Source organism: Perissodus microlepis, chromosome 1 (genome assembly GCF_051167445.1).
Source record: "Perissodus microlepis isolate ML-2025 ecotype Zambia chromosome 1, ASM5116744v1, whole genome shotgun sequence".
Taxonomy (NCBI): domain Eukaryota; kingdom Metazoa; phylum Chordata; class Actinopteri; order Cichliformes; family Cichlidae; genus Perissodus; species Perissodus microlepis.
Window position 1 is genome coordinate 29,164,464 of NC_140461.1, and position 23,596 is coordinate 29,188,059.

The 23,596-nt window shown below is 40.2% G+C and overlaps 2 protein-coding genes across 2 annotated transcripts in view; one reads left to right on the forward strand and one right to left on the reverse strand.

The window, feature by feature from the left end:
- Positions 1-2,972: 2,972 nt before the first annotated feature.
- Positions 2,973-4,969, reverse strand: LOC146394036 (relaxin-3 receptor 1-like). The gene has a single exon (XM_084924704.1). It carries the CDS (start codon positions 4,783-4,785, stop codon positions 3,655-3,657), a length of 1,131 nt encoding a protein of 376 aa, XP_084780830.1. The 5' UTR covers positions 4,786-4,969; the 3' UTR covers positions 2,973-3,654.
- A 904-nt stretch (positions 4,970-5,873) lies between these two features.
- The window catches only part of adamts7 (a disintegrin-like and metallopeptidase (reprolysin type) with thrombospondin type 1 motif, 7), a 72,429-nt gene continuing 54,706 nt past the window's right edge, over positions 5,874-23,596 (forward strand). The window contains exons 1-4 of the mRNA XM_084939439.1: positions 5,874-6,388; positions 9,832-10,199; positions 16,644-16,827; positions 19,000-19,199. Coding sequence (XP_084795565.1) covers positions 6,262-6,388; positions 9,832-10,199; positions 16,644-16,827; positions 19,000-19,199 — 879 coding nt within the window. The 5' untranslated portion in view covers positions 5,874-6,261. The remainder of the gene's footprint in view (positions 6,389-9,831; positions 10,200-16,643; positions 16,828-18,999; positions 19,200-23,596) is intronic.

Genomic DNA, 23,596 nt, shown 5'->3' on the forward strand with positions numbered 1-23,596 from the left:
GTCTTTAGTCGCCCCTTGTTTCTTTATATTTTACCTTCAATGAGTCAGACTTTCATTCATTTTTTTAAGTGCTCTTGAGCAACAGCTTTCTGAAAGGCTTTCAGAGTTTTTATTTGTGATGCTGAATGGTGAATCATTCAAGCATTAAAAATGCAGCCAACACAACCAGTGTTGTGTCTACACATAGCAGACAACTCTGTTATGTGAACCCATTTTAAAATTGTATCTTTATGCACTTTGTTACTAGCAGCCTGTCACAAAAACATATCATTTGTTCCTGTTTCTTTAGCTGAATCAGCAGAAACATGCCAAAGATAACCCATAATTTTTATTTTTGCATCAACAAGGTGATTTCCAAAGAACTATTAGCTCAAAACCTGGAATATCTCAGCATGTTGTGCAGCGTGTCCCTATATATTGAGGAAACTGGACAAGTGGAGGTGAAAAGAAGAAGTGACAGGCCTAAACAATATCTACCACAGGTGAAGAGTATCTGACAGTAAGAATTTAAAAAAAAAAAATGCAGCAAAGACCCGACACAGGGCCTGAGAGAGACATTTGACTCTCAGTTGATCCATCTACTCTTCACTGAGGCCTCATGGTCTCAGTGGACAGTAGACGGCTGTCAAAAAGCATTCATTAAGAAAGGAACAGGGGAAAAAAAGTCTCGCCTCTCCAGAGCCCGGACCTCAACAATACTTAAGCGGTGTGGGATCATCTTGATAGAGAACAGAACAAAAGGCAGCCAACATCTAAAGAAGAGCTTTGAATATCCTTCATGGAGCCTGGAGATCTATTCCTGAAGACTACTTAAAGAAAATACTTCAGGCTGTATTGAAGAATAAAGGTGAAGATACCAAATATTGATTTTCAAGATTTTTAGAACTGTACAATCTCTGTTTTACCTTATACAGTATATTTCCATTGGTGTTTGCACATGTTAATAGACGACTGACTTTTGAGCAGTACAGTACTTGTGATGAATTCAGGAATAAAGAGCAGTTTGAGAGAATAGAATTAGAGAACTGTTATGACTAAAACTGGGGGATTACTCCTCAAGAAATTGCACTTATGCAGTGCATACCCAAACCCGAAGGAAATAACTTATGACACAAAATTCAGTTTTAACACTGGACAGGGACAACTTGAGTATTCAAGAATAAGGGATCATTATAACATCCACAAGTGAAAACAACAAATCATGCTCTTAAATTGGAGGACCACACTATTAACTAAAGACAGTAGCATAACCTCAATTTTACCAGACGCACACAAACTCCAGCAGCCCATGTTTACTGTGTTCCTGCTTGATTCAGTCCAGTTTCTTTAAATGTTCATCACTAATGCATAATATCAAGTAGGACAGGTCCTAAAGCCCATGTGAATATATTTCGCTGTTTCTCTGACTAACAGTGAGAAAACACAATTGAAGTTTGGTTAGGTAAATATTCACATCAGAGACGCCTGACCAGACTGGATCCCACGCAGTATCTTTGCTTTTCCCGGGACTGCGCTCTTCTGGCATGCTTTGTAACCATGTTCTGATGGCTGCTTTCAGCAGGATAACACATTAAGCCATGATGAGAAATTCACATCATGGGTTTGCAAATGTGCAGTAACTGTGTGATGCTACCATGTCAATATGAACCAAAATCTCTTAGGAATGTTAAAGCTGTGCCACGGAGAATTAAAGCAGTTCTGAAGGCAAAAGGGGGTCGAAGCCAGTACTAGCAAGATGTACCTAATATAGCAGTCAGTAAATTACACAAAATATCAATGAAAAAAAAACAGCAGGCCAACCAATAACTGAAATGAATAGAATAAAGTAAGAAATTTGCATTTTATTAAACAGCACTGACTGCATAGCCACCTGCTGGTCAGAGCAATTTAAATTCTACAGGTTTCTGCCAGGCTTAGGCGCTGTCAATAAATTAAAATAAATTTGAATCTATAAACAAAGAAGAATCATTTCAAATTCATATCGATTTAAAAAACATAACTAACTAAATTAATTTTAGAGTGTTTACATCATATTAAGTATTTTGTGATAACAGATTGGATTCAACCAGCGGACACATGGGCACAATCTGGCATCAAGAGTGCTGCCGTGAAAGCATATTGATCCCCGAAGAGGAAAAGCCGCAATATTTGATAAAGAAAAAGAAAAAAAAGACAGAGGTAGCTAAAAGAAAACAGCCACACAAACACAGCCCAAGGCAAGCAGCAGAATATATTGCCATACAATATAAGTGCGGTTACATTAACATATATTACCACATCCCACTGCAAATGTGGATTAGTAGACATGAAATATGAAAGTCTGAGCATTTTCACAGAAATTAAGCAACTTATTTTTTGTGAAAAAGGGGAAATAGGTGCTCGTTTTTATTCAGTCAAGTACAAAATGTATTAATTGGGGTTTCTTCCTTTTTGCCTGTGGCCACAACAAAGCAAAAATAAACCTTTATTGCAGGAATCATCAAAGGAAAACTGCAAAATGCATGCTTAGTTTGAACAGTTTGCTCAAATCCCAAATGCAAATGAGCACGCGTCAGTTTGCTGAAATGTTTCCTCCCAGAAAAAAAAAGTGAATTAATAATTCATTGTTATATCAACGCTTCATCCTGTGGTTTGTGATTTTGGACTGTATGAATTCATTTTGCATTCTGTGAGCTGAATCGTCTGACGAAGATCTGCGTCACTACGGCTGCCAAAGCCACTGCTGGAACCTCTGCAGCCATTGTCAGCTTCTCCTCCTGGGTTACCTGTGAGAGCCCAGGGTTTTTTGTTTTTTGACATGTGCCAGGATAGGAATTCAACATTTACAACAGAAAGGACTGAATGTGATGAAAAGCGTCTTGGAGGTACTGACACTATATAATGCATTTAACATGACTTCTTTATTTTATTGTAGCCGTTTAGCCATTTCCTGATTGAATCGAGTTGAAGGCAAAGGATCAATTCATTTATTATTGGGACGATAAAAGAAAGGAATCCACCTTTAGAAAACCGTAAGCACAGGACAGCAAACTGGTTACACACTTTTTGCTGACTGAAAGAAAAATTCAGTGTTAAAACACAGTTTTAGTTGATGTCAGTTTAAGTGAAAAAACAAATAATAGACTCTCCTCTGCGCATACACTTTTAGAACATGGTTTATTTTATTTTCACAGACTGCAGGCTCACTATACAGTACACGTCAGTCCTTTAAGAGGTGCCTCAGGACTGATGAACATGGCACTTTTTAAATTAAATCATGGTAGCAAACACGAGCAAAACCACTGAAAATTAAAAATACAATCAAAATCCCCCAGACCCCACCCATCCTAATGTCCCCAGCTGGATTTCCACTCGAGGACGTGTCTCCCTCTCGTGCCGGTTATTTCTTGTTTGTCTTTAACAATCACGACAAGGAGAAACGCGAGCTGGACAGCAAGACTGGGACAAATTCAAAGTTTAGTTGTCACAGTGAAACAAACACCACTCTGCGCCTTTCTGCGTCGCGGTGTAAAAAAAGCGCACACGGTGTGAATCTGCGATGCAACCCATCCAAACACTTAGACTGGGACCGATGCGAAAGCGTTTTACGCACGCGTAATGAAGACATCTACAGGTGGACCACAAAGCGTCGTCTTGTTTATCACGAGGCTACAGTTAACGAGTATACGGGAGGACTTTAGAGGCTGATAAACCCTTACGATCTATGATGGACAGCGTGTACTCCGCATTGTCTATAATCTGGAGAGGCGTAGCTCCCTGGGTTTCTGCCTGTGTCATGGAGCGCGTGGCGCAACCTTTCGTGGATGACGGAGTGGAGGCTTTCCAAAACAATCCGCCCAGCATCTTCCTGATCTCCGGCCTCATCAGGCAGTAAAGCACCGGGTTTAAGCAGCTGTTTGCGTGCGCCAAGCACACGGTGACCGGGAACACGTAAGTGTGTACCATGTAATACGACGTGTCCCAGTTTGCTGCGTTAAATTTGACCAACACGCCCCAGAAGGTGATGGCATGATTTGGCATCCAGCAGCAGAAGAAAGACAAAACTACTATAGCGACAGATTTGGTGACTCTGGATCTCCGTTTAGGGTTGCTGCTGTCCATGCTCCTCCGTCTGACGAAGCGCAGCAGCATCAGGTAGTTAACAGAGACAATGAGCATGGGGATAATGAAAGCGATCAAGATTTTCTGGATGTGATAGAGGGCGAGCCAGTCGTGTCCTTCGGGAAACTTGAGGAGACAGAGTTTTTCGCCAGCCACCACAGTCACAGTGGAGAAGACAGCTGTTGGAGCTGTGGCAACTGTCGCCGCCACCCACAGCACCGCGCACACCCACTTCACACACCGTGACCTTCTGTGCGCTTTTTTCTTTAGAGCCGAGGCGACGGCCAGGTAGCGGGTCACGCTCATGGCGGTGAGGAAAAACACGCTGGCGTACATGTTCATCACGGTGACCGAAAGGACGATCTTGCACATGGCGTCTCCGAACGGCCAGCTGAAGTCCAGCGCGGTGTCCACAGCCCAGAAGGGCAGAGTGAGAACAAACTGGAAGTCCGTCACTGCCAAGTTGATAATGAAAACATTAATAGTGGACCTCTTTCGACCTTGTCGTAACCTCATTAGAAAAAAGACGAGGAGGTTGCCCACTAAACCCACCGCGCAAACTACAGAGTACACAACCGATATGAGTATCCTCAGGATGGGGGTGCCATCCGCGCTCACGTCGATGTCTTCGAGCACTGAACATCGGTTGAGCGCTCCGCTGTGGTTAAACATTTCCTCCATCATTAAATTTATAAAGCTTGACTCACAACATTTTCTTCTACGAGGCACGCCATGAAAAAAGCCTTAGCCTTTCATCTCCATTAGATACAAATTCTTAGTCATAACACCTTTCTGAATGACAGCTGGCCAGAAACCTGCTTTTATACAGGTGTGTCGCTCCTCTGCTGAGCCACGATTGGTCGAGTGAGACGTGACAGAAATGATTACGGTCCCGGCAGCTTTTAAGGAAGAACAGGTTAAATTTCTTGTTATAGTTTATCCGCCATGAAGGAATGTATTTGTCACAGGAATCGTGCGTAAATGCGCAAAATAGGAAAAGAAAATAAATGATGAAAATTACTTTTAATCCAGACAATTCAAACGAATACATCAATCAAGATGTAGACCTCTTCCTGCCTCTCTCACCCGGTACACCTGTTGATTTCTGTTCACGCGCTCCAACACGCCCCGTCTTTGCAAACACAATAAACCACGATGAGCGTGCCTTTAAGAATGCCAACGTACTTCTTAAATGCTTTTATTATAATTAATATTAAATGAATACTATAGGTCAAAAATGATGGCCAACATGTAGAACTTTCGTAAGCTCAAGCAATAGTGTGACATTTTTCTTCCACTAGAGGGAGCGCTTACTTTGGAGAGGGATAATAACGGTCGAACATAGAGTTTGGTTACATCGTGTTCCACCTCCAAATAGGCATAATTCTTAATTGTTCCAGCTTAGCTTAAGGTGGTAAAACGTTTGGGGATATAACTGATATAGATCTGGGTTTTCCAGATGTGTTTTAAAATCAGGAATCTCCCGAACTCGATGGTGTCAGTCGCTGTTTTGTTTTTTGTTTTTTAAGACTTTACTCGGGCTTTTCCCACAGTTCCCACTGGGAAACACTTGTTTTTTATGCTTTGAACCTCCGGTCAAAACGTACAGAGCGCGACCCCCGATGCGTAGTCATTTGTCTTACTCCAAGTGAATGCAACAGTCTGGTCCTCATCTGACCCACTGAGAACCCGAATCACCCCAAGGAACTTCCAATTGGACTGCATCTCTGTATCCGATCTCTTGGAGTAGCATTCCCCTTTAAGCCCTCCAGCTCTCTCTTGAGCCCATTGTCTTAAGTCCACCCATCTGTGGGGGTGGCTCTGCGAAAGTTTTCACAGCAAAGTTTTAAGCTGTCACTGGCTGTCGGGAGGAGGCTGATGGAGGACAGGGGGACCAGCAACTTGTAAGCAAACATTTACACCGACATAAAACAAAACACACATAAAAAAAAGATGCAGCAAAAGCCCCCCCGCGGAGGCAGACAATGCTCAGGCCTGAAGTGAAGAAGTTTGTTGTTGCTGTCACAGCGTAAGTGCACGGGCGCAACAAAGCGAGAAACGCACCCAGCACAGATGGATTTGAACTATTTGAATTGACAGTCGACGCGGTGTCAGAAAGGCGTTAAATGTTTCGAAAATATAAGTTACCGTCCTGACAAAATGACCCGTTTGCACTGCGGGCTTCACGCTTTCGGACAAAGAGCGTCTTCCATTCACTTCTTCATCGCGGTCCTGGTGGTCCTGGAAAACTGCAAAACTTTGGGATTGGGATTATCACATGAACCAGGTTAGTGAGCCTGAAAACTAAAGTATTTTAAACATTTTCAGATTCAAACACATCGAATGCCACAACGCTCTCGTACACTGCCTGCTTTTGTTGTGCGCATTTGCTCTGTGAGTGAATCCAGCCACACTCCTCCCTGATGAGAAGCCAGCTGGAACTTTTGCTTACAAAGTTTGGGGACAGCCATAGCAATTATGCTCAAACTTTTATAACCAAGTGCGGAAGAGAGAGCTGTTTCTGAATGAATCATCAGAGGCTGAAGCCCGGTTCGCCCTTGTTGTAGTGCGCTTGATCAAAACGCAGAATCCCAGTGCAGTGCTGCTGCTGTGTGACTGACACTGACCTCTGACTTCAGTAGTCAAGGGCAGGAAACAGAGTTTCACTTAGGGGAATAGACAGGATGCATTATTGTTATTCTCTTAATACACCCAGTTTCAACAGAAAGTGTATTGGCTGTTCCAGTGCATATCATCACATCAGAGGATTAAACCCCTCATGTCTGGTAGGAAGCACCCCCTGCCTTCACCTCATGCACTTTCATCCACTCAGACTTCCCGGGTTCTCCAGAGATTAGGCAAACAAACAGATCAAGAAGTGTGGGTGCACTCTGTCTCATCCTGTACAAATCAACTGTGTGCTCTTGAGAGAGAGAAAAAAACTAGCTACTGTTTGGCATTCTAGGCAAGGATGACTCACTGAGGGAGGGACCTGTCAGATAGTGATGTTTCAGGTGTTAAATGTTTGCACAGGAATTATCGATGTCTGCCTGAAACTGTTTCCCAAAGTAGAAAAGCACTTTGATAAGCAAAGGGCTTCCGCTTGACAAAATGTTTAAAGACATTTTTTTATTCTTACCTACTTGTAAGACTAAAGAATAAAAAGTAAATTAACTGAACCTGAGTGCTGTTCATTTGTCTTAGCAAATCCTAGAAGACTCTTAAGGATCCCTAGTTTTATCACAATCACTCCAATAAAAAAAACCTTATTTCTGATGAATGTGATGGTTTCTGATCACCACGAATCCACAGTCCAATTCCTCAGGAGAGTAACTTGCTGGTTTGCTCATTCTAGATGAGAAAGACCTTTGTGAAGAGCTGCAGAAAATATTTGTTTCAATTGCTTAAAGAATATCTTCTTAAGGTCACAAGAAAATCTAAAAATCTTTTTGCTTCCTTAACAAAGGTAGGAATGGATATGCAGTCACTGCTTTCATGAAGAATGCCTCCCATGCCTTTGTTGTGCATTGTTAAGGCTACAAGAAGATATTTATATTTTCTTTTGACCTTAAGTAGAAGATAAGATATTTTTTAAGAAAGTTTTTTTTTCTCTAGAAATCTCTTGCTATCAGTAATACACATAAATGAAAACCAGTCAAGCCCATTGCTTTAGGCAGCCATGTCTTTACACTAATTCAAATCAATCCAAGACTATTTGGCATTTGTTGCTGGTCAGAAGTTCATAAATAAAAGCAAAAGTGCGAATCAAAGAAGTGCATAGCTGGAATACTCAGGCATGTGGTAAAGTGAGAATTTGATAAAATAATCGTACGGTATTAAAGTGCCAATAGAAAGGTGAAAACTCCTCATTCAGTCAGACATTTCAAATATTTGTCCAAATCATCTATAAGTGCTGTATGCTTGAAAATATTTGTGCAGATAATCCTGTGCAGTGCAGACAGGGTAAGAGCTCGAGTCAGCAAGGCTGTGTATAATTACTCCTTCATTTCCCTTGAATGAGATAAAGCCAATAATGATAGTGTGAGGGTTTGCACCCTTGTACTTTGAGTGCACAGAATAAGTGAAAGAATGTGAAACAGATAGTAGCTGTGATTTTTTTTGACAGTGGTAATAATTATTATTTAATGTGTACAGTGTCCATCACATGGATAAAAACATCAATATTTCACAGCGTTGTTATCATTAAAATTCTTATCACTGGAAAAAAGTTGTAATTGATTTACGACTTAGCTTTAGTGCAAATATACCATTAAAATCATTTTAATATTCAACTTTTTAAACTCTTCTCATGCATTTTAACATACGTCGGGTGAAAAAGAAGGTTTCAGGGGACTCTGTGCACTCTGTGAATAACTAAGTAGTGCTGCTTCTATAGGATTTAAGAGGGCAAGTAGCAGCCAAGCTATGCTAATCAAATGAAGTTGATTAATTGATCATCAGCAAACATGAATACCTCTATAAAAGCAAAAGTTTTAGCAGTTTGCTAAATTCTCTCCAGGAGTGGACATCCTGACAAAGTCACACAAAAATCAGACCTTGCAGGCGCCACATCTCAGATTGTACAGGCCTCCATTAGTGTGTTAAATGTTCACGTTTATGACAGTTCAGTGAGAAACAGACAAAACGAGTATGAGGTCTTTGAAAGGGTTGCAAGGAGACGGGAGACAGCACATCTTAGGTCTGCAAAGGTGCATCATCACATGGCACAAGACTTCTGGAACGATGTTGTTTGGACAAACGAGATAAAGTGGAGATTTGGACCTAACGCACAGCGGCACACTTGGCGAAAACTAAGCTCAGCATGTCAGCATGAATACTTCATACCAACTGTGAAGCACGGTAGTGAAGGGGTGATGATTTGGGCTTGTTGTGTAACCACAAGTCGTGGCCATCTTGCTTTCATTGAGTTAACCATGAGCTCCTCTGAGTATTTTAGAGTGAGAGCAACAGCTAAAGCATGTCACAAATTACGTCGTGAAGCAGGATAATTATCCAAAGCACAGCAGCAAATCTAAAACAGAATAGCTGAAAAAGAAAAGAAAATTAAGGTGGTGAAGTCCAGACCTCAACACAATAAATGCCTGCAAACCTTAATAAACTGAAGCAATGTTTTAAAGAAGCTACTGAATCATGTGGTGTACTTAGTTTTTCACTGGACTGCATGGAGTCCTGTGAAAAACCCCTTTTTCATGTGACTGTATGTGGTGATAAACTTAGCAGCTGTGGGGGGTGTACTGTCAGTTGATACTAAACATACACAGTGATTACTGAGTATTGCAAACTAAAAGAAATAAACACTGTTTAGCAAGATTTAGCTAGGTACAATGAAATTGTATGGATAGAAATAAGATGGAAAAACTGCTCATCCTGCTTCTTGAGGCGCAGTCCTTATATATTTTTTGTCACACTGCTCTCCGTGCATTGGACAAAGCTATTCCAGATCAGAGCAAATGATGGTTTGTAAAACTCAGTCTTCCAGCAACAATGCAAACTATTAAACATGAGAGTGAAGCTTCAAAGAATATATTTTTAAGAAGTGCTGCATATATGTCAGTTATATTCAAAGATAAAAGTGACAGATTAGCACATATGTGTGTGTTTAGAGTTTCCCCGGTTTTGTTTACAGCTTTGCAGCCACATGATTATTTAATTTCAATCCAGTTTCCTGCGATTTAATAACGAGTCTTCTTCCCATCACCGCTTTTACAGAAAGATTTCAGGATGACTTCCCTTTGTACGAGGTGGTTCACCCTACAAGACTGGATGCCAAGGGTCACTTCCTGTCCAATTTCCTGTCTCACCATGCTCGCCGTTTACAGCGCAGGGAAGCCTCAGTGGAACCAGCAGGACTAGATCGCATCTTCTACCAGTTTTGGCACGGCGGCCACAACTTGCACTTCAACCTCACTCTGAATCCTCACCTGCTGGCTCCAGGCTTCATGACTGAGAGGAGGTTTGGTGGCCTGAAGGGGGCACGGATCAAACCTGCTGGATCCTCCCACTGTCATTTCTTGGGTGAAGTGTGGGATGATGCCATTGTGAAAGGGAGCGCAGCTATAAGTACTTGTGATGGCCTGGTGAGTGGATAAGAGAACTATTTAAAATTGTTTGAAAAGCATAAGCAGGCGAGGTGACCAGGCAGCTGTCATCAGAGCTGAGTGCAACAAGAAGTTATTTTCAAAACTGTGAAATTTCATCTTCACTTAAGGGTCATTTAAACAGCAACATGCCCTGGTGTGATTTTTTTTATTTTTTTTTCCAGAATAGTTCAGTCCATATATATTTTGACAGTGACACAAGTTTTGTTTTGTTTTTAACCTGTTTATGAAGCCCATTCCTATTATAGTTATATAATGGAAATGGACATAATGTGTAGACTCTCAGTTTTAATTTGAGGGCATTCGTATTCAAATTGGATGCAGGGTTTAAAGGTTTTAGCTCCTTAAGATGTGCCACTCTCTTTTAAAGGTGACCAAAAGTAATTGGACAATTGTCTCAAAGGCTATTTTATGGGCAGGTGTGGGCAATTCCTTAGCTATGTTATTATCAGTTAAGTAGATAAAAGGCCTGGCACTGATTTGAGGTGTGGTGCTTAAATTTGGGAGATTTTGCTTTGAATGGACAACATGTGGTCAAAGAAGCTCTCCATGCAGGTGAAACAAGCCATCCAAGCCATCCAAAATCTACAGTTTGGTACATACTGAGAAAGAAAGCACTGGTGAACTCAGCAATGCAAAAAGACCTGGACGTCCACGGCAGAAAACAGCGGTGGATGATTGCAGAATCATTTCCATGGTGAAGAGAAACCCCTTCACAACAGCCAACCAAGTGAGGGAGTCTCTCCAGGAAGTAGGCATTATTAAAGTCTACCATAAAGAGAAGACTACATGAAAGTAAATACAGAGGGTTCAATGCTAGGTGCAAACCACTCATAAGCCTCAAGAATAGAAAGGCTAGATTGGACTTTGATAAAAATAAATAAATAAATAAAAAACACCTACAAAAGCCAGCACAGTTCTGGAAAAAAACATTGTTTGGGCAGATGAAGCCAAGATCAACCTGTACCAGAATGATGGCATCTGTTAAACATAGTAGAGGCAGTGTGATGGCTTGGGCGTGCATGGCTGCCTGTGGCACGGGGACACTTGTGTTTATTGATGATGTGACACAGGACAGAAGCAGTCGAATGAATTCTGAGGTGTTCAGAGACATAGTGTCCACTCAAATCCAGCTAAATGCAGTTAAATTGGTTGGGCAGCGTTTCATAATACAGATGGACAATGACCGAAAACATACAGCCAAAGCAAACCAGCTGTTTATTAAAGCAAGTGGAATATTCTTGAATGGCCAAGCCAGCCACCTGATCTTAAGCCAACTAAATTTGCATTTCACTTGTTGAAGACTAAACTTTGCACAGAAAGCCCCACAAACAAACAGCAGCTGAAAGCCGCTGCAGTGAAGGCCTGGCAGAGCATTAAAAAGGAGGACCTTTCAGACTTGAAAGCTAATTGTGCTTATCAGCCTAGAAGACACTTTGAAACCACAGCTCCACATTTATACACAACAAGTGGATATAAAGAGACTCAGCCATATATAAAATATATAGATATATTGGTTGTAACATTTTTTAGAGATTTGCATTGCACACATAATAAGGATGCAGCATTTCCCTGATTTGCAGACGTTCTCGTGGGAGCGTATTCCATCAGATGGAAAATTGTGCCTGATGCACTTCCTTTTATAGCAGGGTTTAAACTTGAGTATTGTGAGCAATGGAGCCCGCCTTTATATTTTGTACTAAATGTATATTGAACTTCCATTTTTGTCCCTTTGTCGCCACAGAAGTGTCACTCTCATGAGTGCATTTTTTTAAAATCACGGAGCAATCCTGCAGTCCGCATCCTGCTCTGTCTGAGTTTGTTCAAAATTAGGCCAGTGATTTATGCTCTCCACTGTGTCTGTAACAGATGTGCGCTCATAAAAGAGAGATTATTTAGACCACAAGTGGATACGGTGGGCATGATTTGCATTCAGACCACTTAGATCCTTGACACTGCTTTATCACAATGCTGCAGTCGTATTTCTCCAAATTAGATCTGGACCAGGGCTTTCAAAAGATACTTACTCACCACCTCTCTTTTCTCTGTCTGAAATTTCCAAATGGAGATATTATTCACATCGATCACAATAATAAATAATCACAACATAGATCACTATTTCACGTTTATTATAATATGCTCCAAACTGTTCTTCATTTTGATTTGTAGTTTTAGAAATAGAGCACTTTTTTCAGAGATTAGCTAGAAGCTGTTTAGCCCTGTGCCTAAGTGAGTGTGTAAACTGCAGTGCAACTTTTGAAACAAAAGTCAGATCTCAAAAGCGAAGCATCACTCTCTTGTAATGCTGACAGACTGATGACTAACAGTCGTGTATAAAAATTCATTCAGCATCAGGTTATCAGGTTTCTCAGACGAGCCTGTCTGACACCAGTTATCATGTTCAAAGTCACTTACAGGGCCTTTTTTTATGGTTCCGATGCTTAACGGGCTGTCCTGACCATGTCTGCATGCCTAAAGGCATTAACAAGTAGTCGAATAGGTGCACCTAATGAAGTGGTCAATGAGTATCTACCTATTTAGCAGAATTCCCACGCATATGTAAACTCACTCTGGTTTAAATATTAAAGTGTAATTGATAGAGATGCCCTCTAAGGTCACATGGATGAAGTTCATTATGTTCTCTTGCTGAACATGACACAATAAGAATTTGTTTGTGTGATAGTAAAAGCCACAAATGCTGTCTTATTGTTTGTGTGTGTGTGTGTGTGTGTGTGTGTGTGTGTGTGTGTGTGTGTGTGTGTGTGTGTGTGTGTGTGTGTGTGTGTGTGTGTGTGTGTGTGTGTGTGTGTGTGTGTGTGTGTGTGTGTCTCCTGTATAGCTGAAGTTGTTCAGCTCAGGGCTGAATTACAATAAAATGAGAAAATTTTCCTCCCAGAAGACAGGTTCCTCTTAAAAAGCAATCATGTTTTCTTGCTTCTAATCTTCCTCCACATCTTTATTTACTGGCGGGACTGCATATTTTACAATGCAGCGCTTTGCAGCACAAGTATCAGTCAAAAACTCTTAGGTATGTGGTATAATAACATTTAATTAGTGTAGAAAAAAAACTAAATAAATTATTTTATTTAATAATTAGTGGTAGACTCTTTACTGACATTTGTTTTTTTAAGTCAGAAACACATCAGCAGACATATGGTATCCACATTGCTGGTGTTTTGCCAGCGCTCTGCCTCGCTTCTTGCACGATTTGGGTTATTTGCCTGTCTGATTTACATCAAGTAAAACACACGATCAGCTGGATTACGATCATCCTTCCGCTGGTTCTTGAAAGACTTCTTGATTGCATTTTAGTCCAGAAATTGTACAGCTGACTTGAAATGCTCTTAAATGTCCCAGTGAAATTAACTTTCTTTGAGAAAAGCAAAAGAGTGTGATGGTATATATTCAAACACTTTTATTTCCTGATGGTTCCCTGTAGATAAAGAAACTAATTTCCATACAGTAAGTAAAAATGAAAGTTTTATTTCTTGGGTAACTCACATACATAACTGTGTCTTTTTCAACACTTCAGCATGTTGATCAAAACATAAAACAAAGTAAAAAAGTTTTTGCAGACAACCACAGACCATATATAAAAGACTGACACAGCCAAAGTGACGTCGCACATTAGTTTGTGAAATCCTGTTTGAAACCAGATGTCACATCTGGTGATTCTGAGTGAAAAAATTTGAGCGACACTCCACACTCGCACGATAGCGACTTGACATTTATAAGGTTGGCCTGCCCTAAAGTATGCCCTGTTTTGCATCCATGTTGTAATGAGTGAAACTTTAGGCCAACAACTGGAGCCATAATTTAATTAGGAAAGTGTTTACTGGGGTTTTCTCATAGACTTTTATACAACTGGACTCACTGCTGGCACTCACAAGAAAGAATGCAGGTTCAAAGTACTGATCTTTAGCACACAGTCTATGTAGGTAACTAATTATTGTGGTGCAAAGCAGCAAGTAAACTTCTGCCAGCACCTCAGCTTGGTTCACTTGCCAGAGCTCAGCCTGTCTGCTTTTGGTAAAACACAGACAGTGATGAGATTAAGAGTATTTTGAATATTGAAGGCACTTATTGGTTTGCTTTATAAGAACCAAGTATATTGATGAAAGTAAAACATGTTTCCAATGTGATCCTTTTTTCATTTTTCAAAGCTGACTGATATTACAGATGAAGAAACTTTGATAGAAAATTCAGTTACACATCTTTAACGTTGATAGAGTCGATTTTACGTACGTCATCTTCTTTGACTGTCTGCAGATTATTCTTCACTTTCAAAGCTGAAGTGCTGCACAAAAGAGCATCTTGCAAAGGAGTCCCATAAGTCCTCATGTTTTAGATCACAGCCAGAAACCTGTAGTTTCAGGACGGTTTCTTCCTGTGGTTGTGACTCTATCATGTTGACAGACTGCAACACTTCCCAAATGACTCAAAACTTCAGATCAACAAGCCTCCCTTTCTTACTGAAATATATTACATATTTATATGTTAACTATGTGTGTAAGTTTCCCTCCCAAATACGAAATCACAAAAGATTATTCCAACCACAATATTTATATTTCACCGCATGACTATTGTTCTTGCCTCCGTGCATTTCCTTCAAACTGGAGAAAGAGCCTCCCACACTTAACATAGTACACAAGACAAATAACACCAACTGAGTCAGAGAGAAAGAAAAGGAGCTGGGCCGAAGTTGTAGATCAGCTTCCATACGCACCTCCACCGTGGTCAGGCTAAAACAGCTTAAATTGTATTTGAAAATTGTGCAGATTTCCAAATGAAACTCAGTTGCAATAGAAACATAATTTAATGACTGGATTTCATTTCACCCCTGATTTACTGCATTGGTCCAGTGAGCACTGAAATTGTTATCCAGTGAGCTGTGATTGCATTTACTAAGACAAGAGACAGATTAAAACAAGAACATGTTAGATTAACTGACGTGTTTAATGGCTTATTTTACATTTCAAATGTTACATTTGAAGGTTCTGTGTTATTTACTCAACCTGTTACCTGAGTCAGTACACTTGACTCTAAATTGGAATGATGCAGCATTTTGGGAAATGTCAGCACCAACCAACAGCCAACCTTTAAAGCCAGTATATCTTTGATATTGTATTTTTTTGGATGAAAACTATTTTTGCTGCTCAGCTTTTAGTGTGTGGGCTTCGGATATAACGGCCAGCCCTCCTGCCTGAGCTTCACTTGGACACTGTGTAAGATGAAAAAGGGATTAACTGGAGCAGAGGGTGGATAAGAATGAAATATAAGACAGCGATGGTCAACAGGGGGCCTAGGGGAATTTGGTTTTGGCATAGTGCCTGCCTGATTTACTATGCAGTTGCTTAAAAGACATTTGATCTTTCCCCCGGCTCAGTCGTACGACAGAAAAATTATGACTTGGGGCTGTTTTTGCTGTTTCAGTGGGAGCTTACTCGATGTGTTTTCATGTGCTTGTGCATTTTTATTCACTAGTCTTCAGTACTGTATGTAATGTTTATATATATATTAATAATAATATTTGTATTTAATAATATTAAATATTTACAATTTAGCGTGTTTATTCAGGTTGTATTTTCTTAACTGCTTGTTCAGTTCAGGGTTGTGCCAGGCTGGAGCCTCTCAGCTGTTAGTGGGTCAGAGGTGGAGTATACTCTGGGGCCAGTTTGCCTTTAAAAATGCAAATGCATCATTTTACTACCATAAAAATTAGGGACTTGGATTGAACACTTGCAGCACATAAAGTAACAGACTGCATAGTTAAAGAGTACTGCTTGGCCGACCTGTAGCCCAGATTTTGTTCCCACTGCAAACATTTGATACATTATGAAATGGGGGGAAAATAGACAAAGAAGGTTTGGAGTAGCTGGAACAAGAAAAAGAACAATTCAATTTCTAGGGAACTAGAGCAGCTGATTTCAGTTTCTAAACACCTGGCATGGTAAAAAGAAATCCTCTTGTTGCAACGTTTTTGGTGTTTTTTAAAAGATGTTGCTGGCTACATGTAGATTTTAAATACTTTGCAAACACAGTGTCTCCACTTTTTTGTAATTCTCCAATCAAAATACTCAAAAGCGGACATCTTCAGTTGTTTATGGTGTAAGATGATGTAAGTTCATTAAAGTAAGATCATTAAATATGGCACCGTGAGAGCAAACGCTTATTGCAGAGCATAATATATAAAAATGCTTCTGATCAATTTTCATGTCAAAAACTTGGATTAACTTACTAATTAATGTTGTATGCAGTTGTGTGATGTCTTGCCCACCCATTACATACTGTATCTTTGACGACAGAAGAGCAAATCAAGAGCAATGTTTTGTTTCTCAATATTTCAGCAGTTCGCTCTTTGGCAACAGTTAAAATAGTTTAAAGAGATTTGAAGAACTGACTTACAGCTCTTTGTTTCTTTAGACGGGACTCTTCAAGTTGTCTGATGAAGAGTTCTTTATTCAGCCTCTGGAGACATCAAGTGATGAAACATCAGCACCACAGGCCCATGCCATCTACAAACGGCATGTGTCTCCTCCCTCCTGGAGCCCAGTCATACAGCCCATCTCAGGGAAACTACCTTTCAACGGTACCTGTGGAATCAAAGGTAAATCGTGCACATTTACTTACATTAGCAAAGAAGGCACAGCATAGAAATTACACTTTTTTTTTTTAAACAGGATGTCAAACTAACGATTTGTAGTACAAACAGATGCACCAGAAAGTTAATGGTGTTCATCTGGATCCAGATGAACACCATTAACTTTCCGGTGCTTCCTTCCCTGAATGATTGAGCATTCATGGAAACATGGAAACGGATGCATTACCGAAAGATTTTTTTCTGTAGTTAAGGCAAAGCTAATATCTGTTAATATCTTAAAAATGAGTGTGACAGGGTGGGGGTTGTGGCTCAGCTGCAGGGAAGGCGAGGAGCAGTGGGTTCAGAGTGTGGTGCCAGGGGAGCCTGACCCACGCAGCTGACCTCCATCATCTTATCATGTCTCCCCCATTCGAGTAGGTCGCTGTGTGTGGCGTGCAGCAGGAGGAGGCAGTTTGAAAACTAAATGATCAATGTTTGTACTATAAAGACAACATTTGTGGCTAAAATGTAAGCCCTCATATTGCGTCAGTACATTATTTTTTTCTTGCAAATACAGAAACCGCAAAATACCAACAGCTCCCAGTGTGATTAAGGTCAGGGTGATGTGCAAGTTTTTGTTTTTTTGTAACAGCAGTGGAAATAAGTACTATATTTACATATCTTAAGGCCTTAAATCTCTTTACTTGTTCAATGAAAATGCTTAATTTAAAAGTCAAAATACTGATAACTCATTAGCTACTAAGCACTGAATGATGAGAATGAAGATTATAAGTAATCTCTTGTCTTTCATTTGTCTCCTGGTAATAATCTGCCGAGGTTAGAAGAATAAAGCCATTGAAATGCAGACGTTCGTAAACCAGCTGCTTAAAATTCCGAGTTGAATTTATTGGCCCTGGAAAAAAAATAGATGTCCCAGAGGATTTGAGGTTTTGCTTTCAGAATCAGCTTAACAACAACAACAACAACAACAAAATATCAGGGCAGAGTTATAGTTGTACTACTTTAAACACTACTTTAAACACCAATCAAGCTCAGTTTTTTGTATTTGGAAAGATGTATTATTAGCTTATTACTTGCTTTGAAATACATGAACTTCATTGCATCTTCCAAATTGCAAAGTAAATTACTTGTTTTGATTTCTAAAGAATGATAGCGCAGACGCATTTTCAAGGACAAAGAAGCTTGTGTATGGTTTTAATTGATTAAATACACATTTAGCATTTATATTGTTATTTTTTTCAGCTTGCTGAACAGACTGATAAGGTCTGAACGTTGATTTAAGCAGTTTCTGTAATATCAGAATTTTCAAATCATTAAGCGCGTCCCCTCTAGGCCTGTGTTTACATTGTGCACTTAATCACTGTATCGCTATATGTCAGCCAATCCTAGAGATTTTTCTTTCTGTGTGGTTTTCTCTGTATTGTTGTAGGGTCTTTATCTTTATTTATAAGTGCCTTGAGATGACTGTTGTCATGATTTGGTGCTTTATAAATAAAACTGAATTGAATTGGCTAATGCGTAAACTGCTACATTACATTTTACATACTCCAGGCTTCACTGCACCCTTAGATCAGCCTGATTGAGACTTTTTTTTTGGCTTTCGCAGCACAAAATGCTAACCATTGCATCCATGTCAGTTTAAACTGATTGATAAATAACACTACAGCTTCATCATAGCCACAGCAATGTGTGTGTGTGTCTGCTGTTGGTCTGCCCACTGTGCTTCCTGTCCCAGAGTACGTAAATGTTAAAGTTTTTGACAATATAATAAGGAGGATGAAACATTGACTTTTTTGCAGCTGACAAACAGAGTGTCCTTTATTGTGCAAACAAACAACACGTGACCTTTTCTCTGAGCTCGCTTCACTTGTGTTCATTTGTATACCATGTTTGTCATCCATATGTCTGTGTGTGCTTGGAGGTTGCTGCCCAAGTGCTAAGCATTTTCCTAGTATGCATGTGTATATCTATTATATGTGTTTTTGTCTAATCCAATAAAGACATGATCAGAAAATACTCAGAAAGATCAGCTAGAGATTGCTGAAGAGGATGACCAAGGGCAAAGATTTGTTTAACAGTACTGTGTACTACATGTGACAAGGTAAAGTCACAGTTAGTCTTTGTTGTTGTGTGTCAGTGTGAAAGATTTTAATATCTATTTATATTTCCCTTCTGCAGATTATCATCAAAGCTTTAAAGACATTGAGAGACAGCGGGAGCGTTGGGAGCGCAGGCAGCAGAGAAGGAGGAGAAGAATTCGTCAACGCTCTGTCAGCAAAGAGAAATGGGTGGAAACGCTGGTGGTGGCTGACCCCAAAATGGTGGACTATCATGGGAGCAAAGCTGTGGAAAGCTACATACTTGCTGTCATGAATATTGTAAGTATTCGATATTAATAATACTATTACGCTACAGGTATAGGCATCAACAATGAAGCGATGACTGCCAGCCTGTATCTTTATATACAGACTTTAGCTGAAGTAGTAGCTTAATGTGCTTGTGCAAATGCTGCGTTTCCTCCTTTGAGATGCTCTGCCAGCCCCTTCCTGCAACAGCCTTCAGCTGCTGCTTATCTGAGGGTCTTTAAAAAGCATGCTTCACTGGGCTGAGATCAGGTGACTGACTTGGCTATTGGATAATAGACCATTCACTTGCCTTGAGAAGCTCTTGGTGGGAGTGAGAAGGAGGATCCAACCGCGGACACGGAAGGAAACCAAACTGGGTTTAAACAAAAAGCGAGGCGTTTATTATGGCGCGTTAGACATGACTATAAAAATAAAGCAAAAGGCGAACAGCAGGGTTGAAAACTAAACCAAAAACTAAACTGTGGTAACTATGAACACAGACGTGAACATGATTCTGACCAGGAATGTGCAAGAAACTATGATGAAGAAACAAGAACACGAAACATGAACACGAAACATGAACACAACCTGAGCAGAATCATGAAGTACATGGAACTTGATGTGATGTGGAGGGAAGGAAAACAGACGACCTAACAAAGACTGAATGAAAACACACAGACTAAATACACACAGGAGGTGATCAGGGGAAGTGGAAACACATGGGGAAACAGCTGACCGGAATAAACATAATGACGCCACAGGGGAAGAAAAACTAAACACATTAAACACAGACACACCAGACTTTTCAAAATAAAACATGGACAGATGTAGACATGAAAACACCAGCCGGACAATTAGAACATAGAACACGCAGAGACAAACACACAGGCATAACTGAAAGTAAAACACTGAGAAAAGACTCATAACTAAGGAGACATAGAAGAACCTAAACTAGACTTAAAACTCAAGGCAAACTGATAATAATACTAGAACTTAACATCCTTTCAATCACAAATACAAACATAAGAAATCACAAATACAAAAATAAACTCAAAATCTGGGTCACAGACAGTCCCTGACACTTGGGTATCTTTGGCAGTTTACTTCTATGTCATTATCCATTTCCACTGTAAAGCAACACCTCATCATATTTGGCTGAATCTAAAAAAAGAAACTCTTGCCTCTAAATAATTCATCCTGCTTCTTCCTTCAGCAGTCACGTCATCAATAAAAACTATTGACTCTGTTTCACTGGTTCCATTGATTGTAGGCTTTGCTAATGATACACCTTTCTCTTTGAGAGTGTTCTTGCCTTGGCTAGACGTTGTGAAGGGATTTTCTTAATCAGAGACTGAAGTGTTCGATCATGTGGTCTTTCAGGTCTTTTGGTGTTGCTGAGCTGGTTGACACGTTCACTCCTTTTTAAGGCCAAATCAACGATGTGGTACAAAAGATTTCTCACTCTAATACATTTACTTTGGTTTCTCAGTCTTCTTCACTTGTGTTTACATCTTTTTGGACCTCCTATGGAGAGTTCCAGTGATAAGTTACCAAATACTAGGACTGGGCGATATGACCCAAAATACATATCTCGATATTCTTTGGCTGAATCGTGCAGTCAAAATGTAAACTAAAAAGGCGCTGAGCATAATAACAAAGACAGATTTCGCAGCTGCTCTGTTCCCAAGTTCTACTGCGTGACTGACAGCCTTAAGTTTGAAATCCGCTTCGTAACCTTGTCTCTTAACAGGTGCCATTTGTGGTCCTTATAATATTACACAGTACGGTAATATTACGTTGAAGCATAGTACGTATTACTCCGCAAGGCTTCTGACTACCGTAGCCGTAATGCTCTGACAATCCATCAAGCGGTGCAGCTTTGTAGCTTACAAAACTCGTACTTTTTTTGCTGAGCGCCGTGTACCACATAAAATCGGTTCGCGGTCAGTAAGCACAACCAGAATTCATACAAAAGGCGCGCCCTCAATTTTTGAGAAACTGAAAGGATTTTAGGTCGTGCAGCCCCCGTAAATGAAGCTGCATGGCGCAGACGCGTTAGCGCGGTTAGCTCATTAACGCGTTGAAGCCGCCCAGCCCCACGAACGGGGCGATCTGCGGTAACTCGTTAACAGAGATTTGCCGCGTTAATGTAGTTATGGCGTTAACGTCATTTTAATTAGATTAATGCTACCAGCACTAAAATAGTAATCTCCAAATGTTTTCTTTTTACCGACCAGATCCTCTTTGATAGTTTTTTTTTTTTTTTTTTTTTTTGCCTGTCCCGTTTGGCTCTTTTGCCATCAGAATGATTGTCTAAAGGCGAAGAAAGATGCCCAACGGATTTACTTTACCAAATGGACCATCCCAGCCTTGCCGTAATGGTCTATTTGATTCACCTTTTATTGTTTATTTTATTTTATTTTATTTTCACTTGCTAAATACGGGACAGACTTGACTGGGGAAAAGAAAGGGGAGAAAGAAAGAGGGAAAGAAAAACAGCGGGGAAGAGGGATGGGGATAAAGGGCAAAAAACAAAAACCAACAAAATAAGCAGACAAAAAATATATATATCAATCACCTGGATCACCTGTTGAGAAAGAAAAAAGAAAAGAGAAAACAAGTAGAAGAAAAAAAAAGAGCAATACAATAAACAACATCACGATGATCTATGGGAATATAACAGTAAATACTAAATATTAAACATTATTGTGCAGCACGTAAGATTGACAGCGCACAGTGTGCTTTGAGGTAGGAGCCAAAAAGGGTGTAGTTTGTGTGTGTGAGCACCCGTGTGTACACTTGTGAGCATGAGCGTGCTTGTATGGAGCCACAGCCCCGTCCTCCAGGGCATGAAGCAGGTATGGAGGAGATCAAGACTCCAGACATCCAGAGGCCCTCTGAACACAAGAGACCAAGGAAGACCAACAGAGGGGCAGCCGCGCCACTATCCCAGAAAGAGCTGAGGAGAGCCCCAGATGAGGGGTCACTCAGCAGCCATGGAGCAGAAGCCAGGGGGGGTTGCAGTGACGTGCCCGTGAGCTCCGCCGGCAGCGGATAGCTGCCGTGTCCATCTTGTCGTTGCCTGCAAGCGATGGGGGAGGGAGAGTTGTGTTCAGTGAAGGAGAGAGGCGAGGCAGAGTAACGTTGCGTAGAGACAAAAGTGGACAAAAGAGAGGCAAACTTGCGGCTCCGCAAGTATAATTATAATGTAACATATACTGTATCAATATAAACTATATTGTCACATCTCATATCTCGTAAAAAAATATATCGATATATTTAAAAACTCGATATATATCGCCCAGTCCTACCAAATACTGCTTATCAATAAATCGACCAATTCATTTTGTACCTCTGAAAATGGGGGACTATCTATAAAAATGAACAGTTATTAATGTAAGTAGGGAGGACGCAACTAGGCCATTTTATCTCACCCGAAAGGGGATTTGTGTCTCCAGGCAATGTGTTAACCACTACACTGTGGAGGCACTATTGGACAAATGTTTTGATAGATTTAAGCTAATATTAGCACATAGAGGAATAGTTTTAGAATTTATTTTAATGTAGAGTTGAAGGATGAAAATTTTCAGATTTTCTTTAAAGCATCATGATAAAAAGACTTTTTTTTTCTCTCCTTTTTCTCCAACCATGTCACGCCACAACTCTGCAATCAATGTTATTACTATATCGTATTCATGGGTCTAGTAAAGTGACTTCACTATTACTGAGTAGCGCATGAGGGAGTTTTCCAAATTAGTGCCATGTTGACTCAGACCGCAGCACCTGAAAGTTCTATCAGAGGACATAATATCAGGAAATGCAATTCACTGACAGAAAAGGACACAGATATACTGACCTAGCACACAGTAATACAAGGAGGAAGCAGCTATTATTCTCCACATCCTCCTGCGGTTCTTTTTTAAATTTCTTTACAGTGTTACATAGCAGCTTACATAGCTTTGAACTTTAAACACCCAAACAATTCAGTTTTGCAAAAACAAGCTTGCAGAGCTTCAAGGGAAACGAACCGTTCAAACAATGTCATCATCTTCCTCATCCGCCAGTTGCTCCATTGTCTCCTCACCAGCGATGTCTTGAAATTGTCAACCATGCAAGAGGCTCATGTTTTCTGTCTTCTGCTGTTTTCTGTGCACACAGAGTAAGGATTTATGAAAAAAACATAACCCACAGCGCAGCGCGATTTAGAAAATCTGGAGATTCACATAGTATGAACCATGAATACACAATTCGTGTACGAAAAAACACGCCAATGGATTTAAACTGGGGTGAAAGTATAAAATAAAGTACATATAAAATGAGGTTTCAAATTTTTTTTCCCCTTTTAACTATGTTTGCTCAAACGTAAATGCTTCCCTTAATCAACAGCATATTTCGAGGTTTATCTGTAAAACTGCTAGAAAACCGTCCTT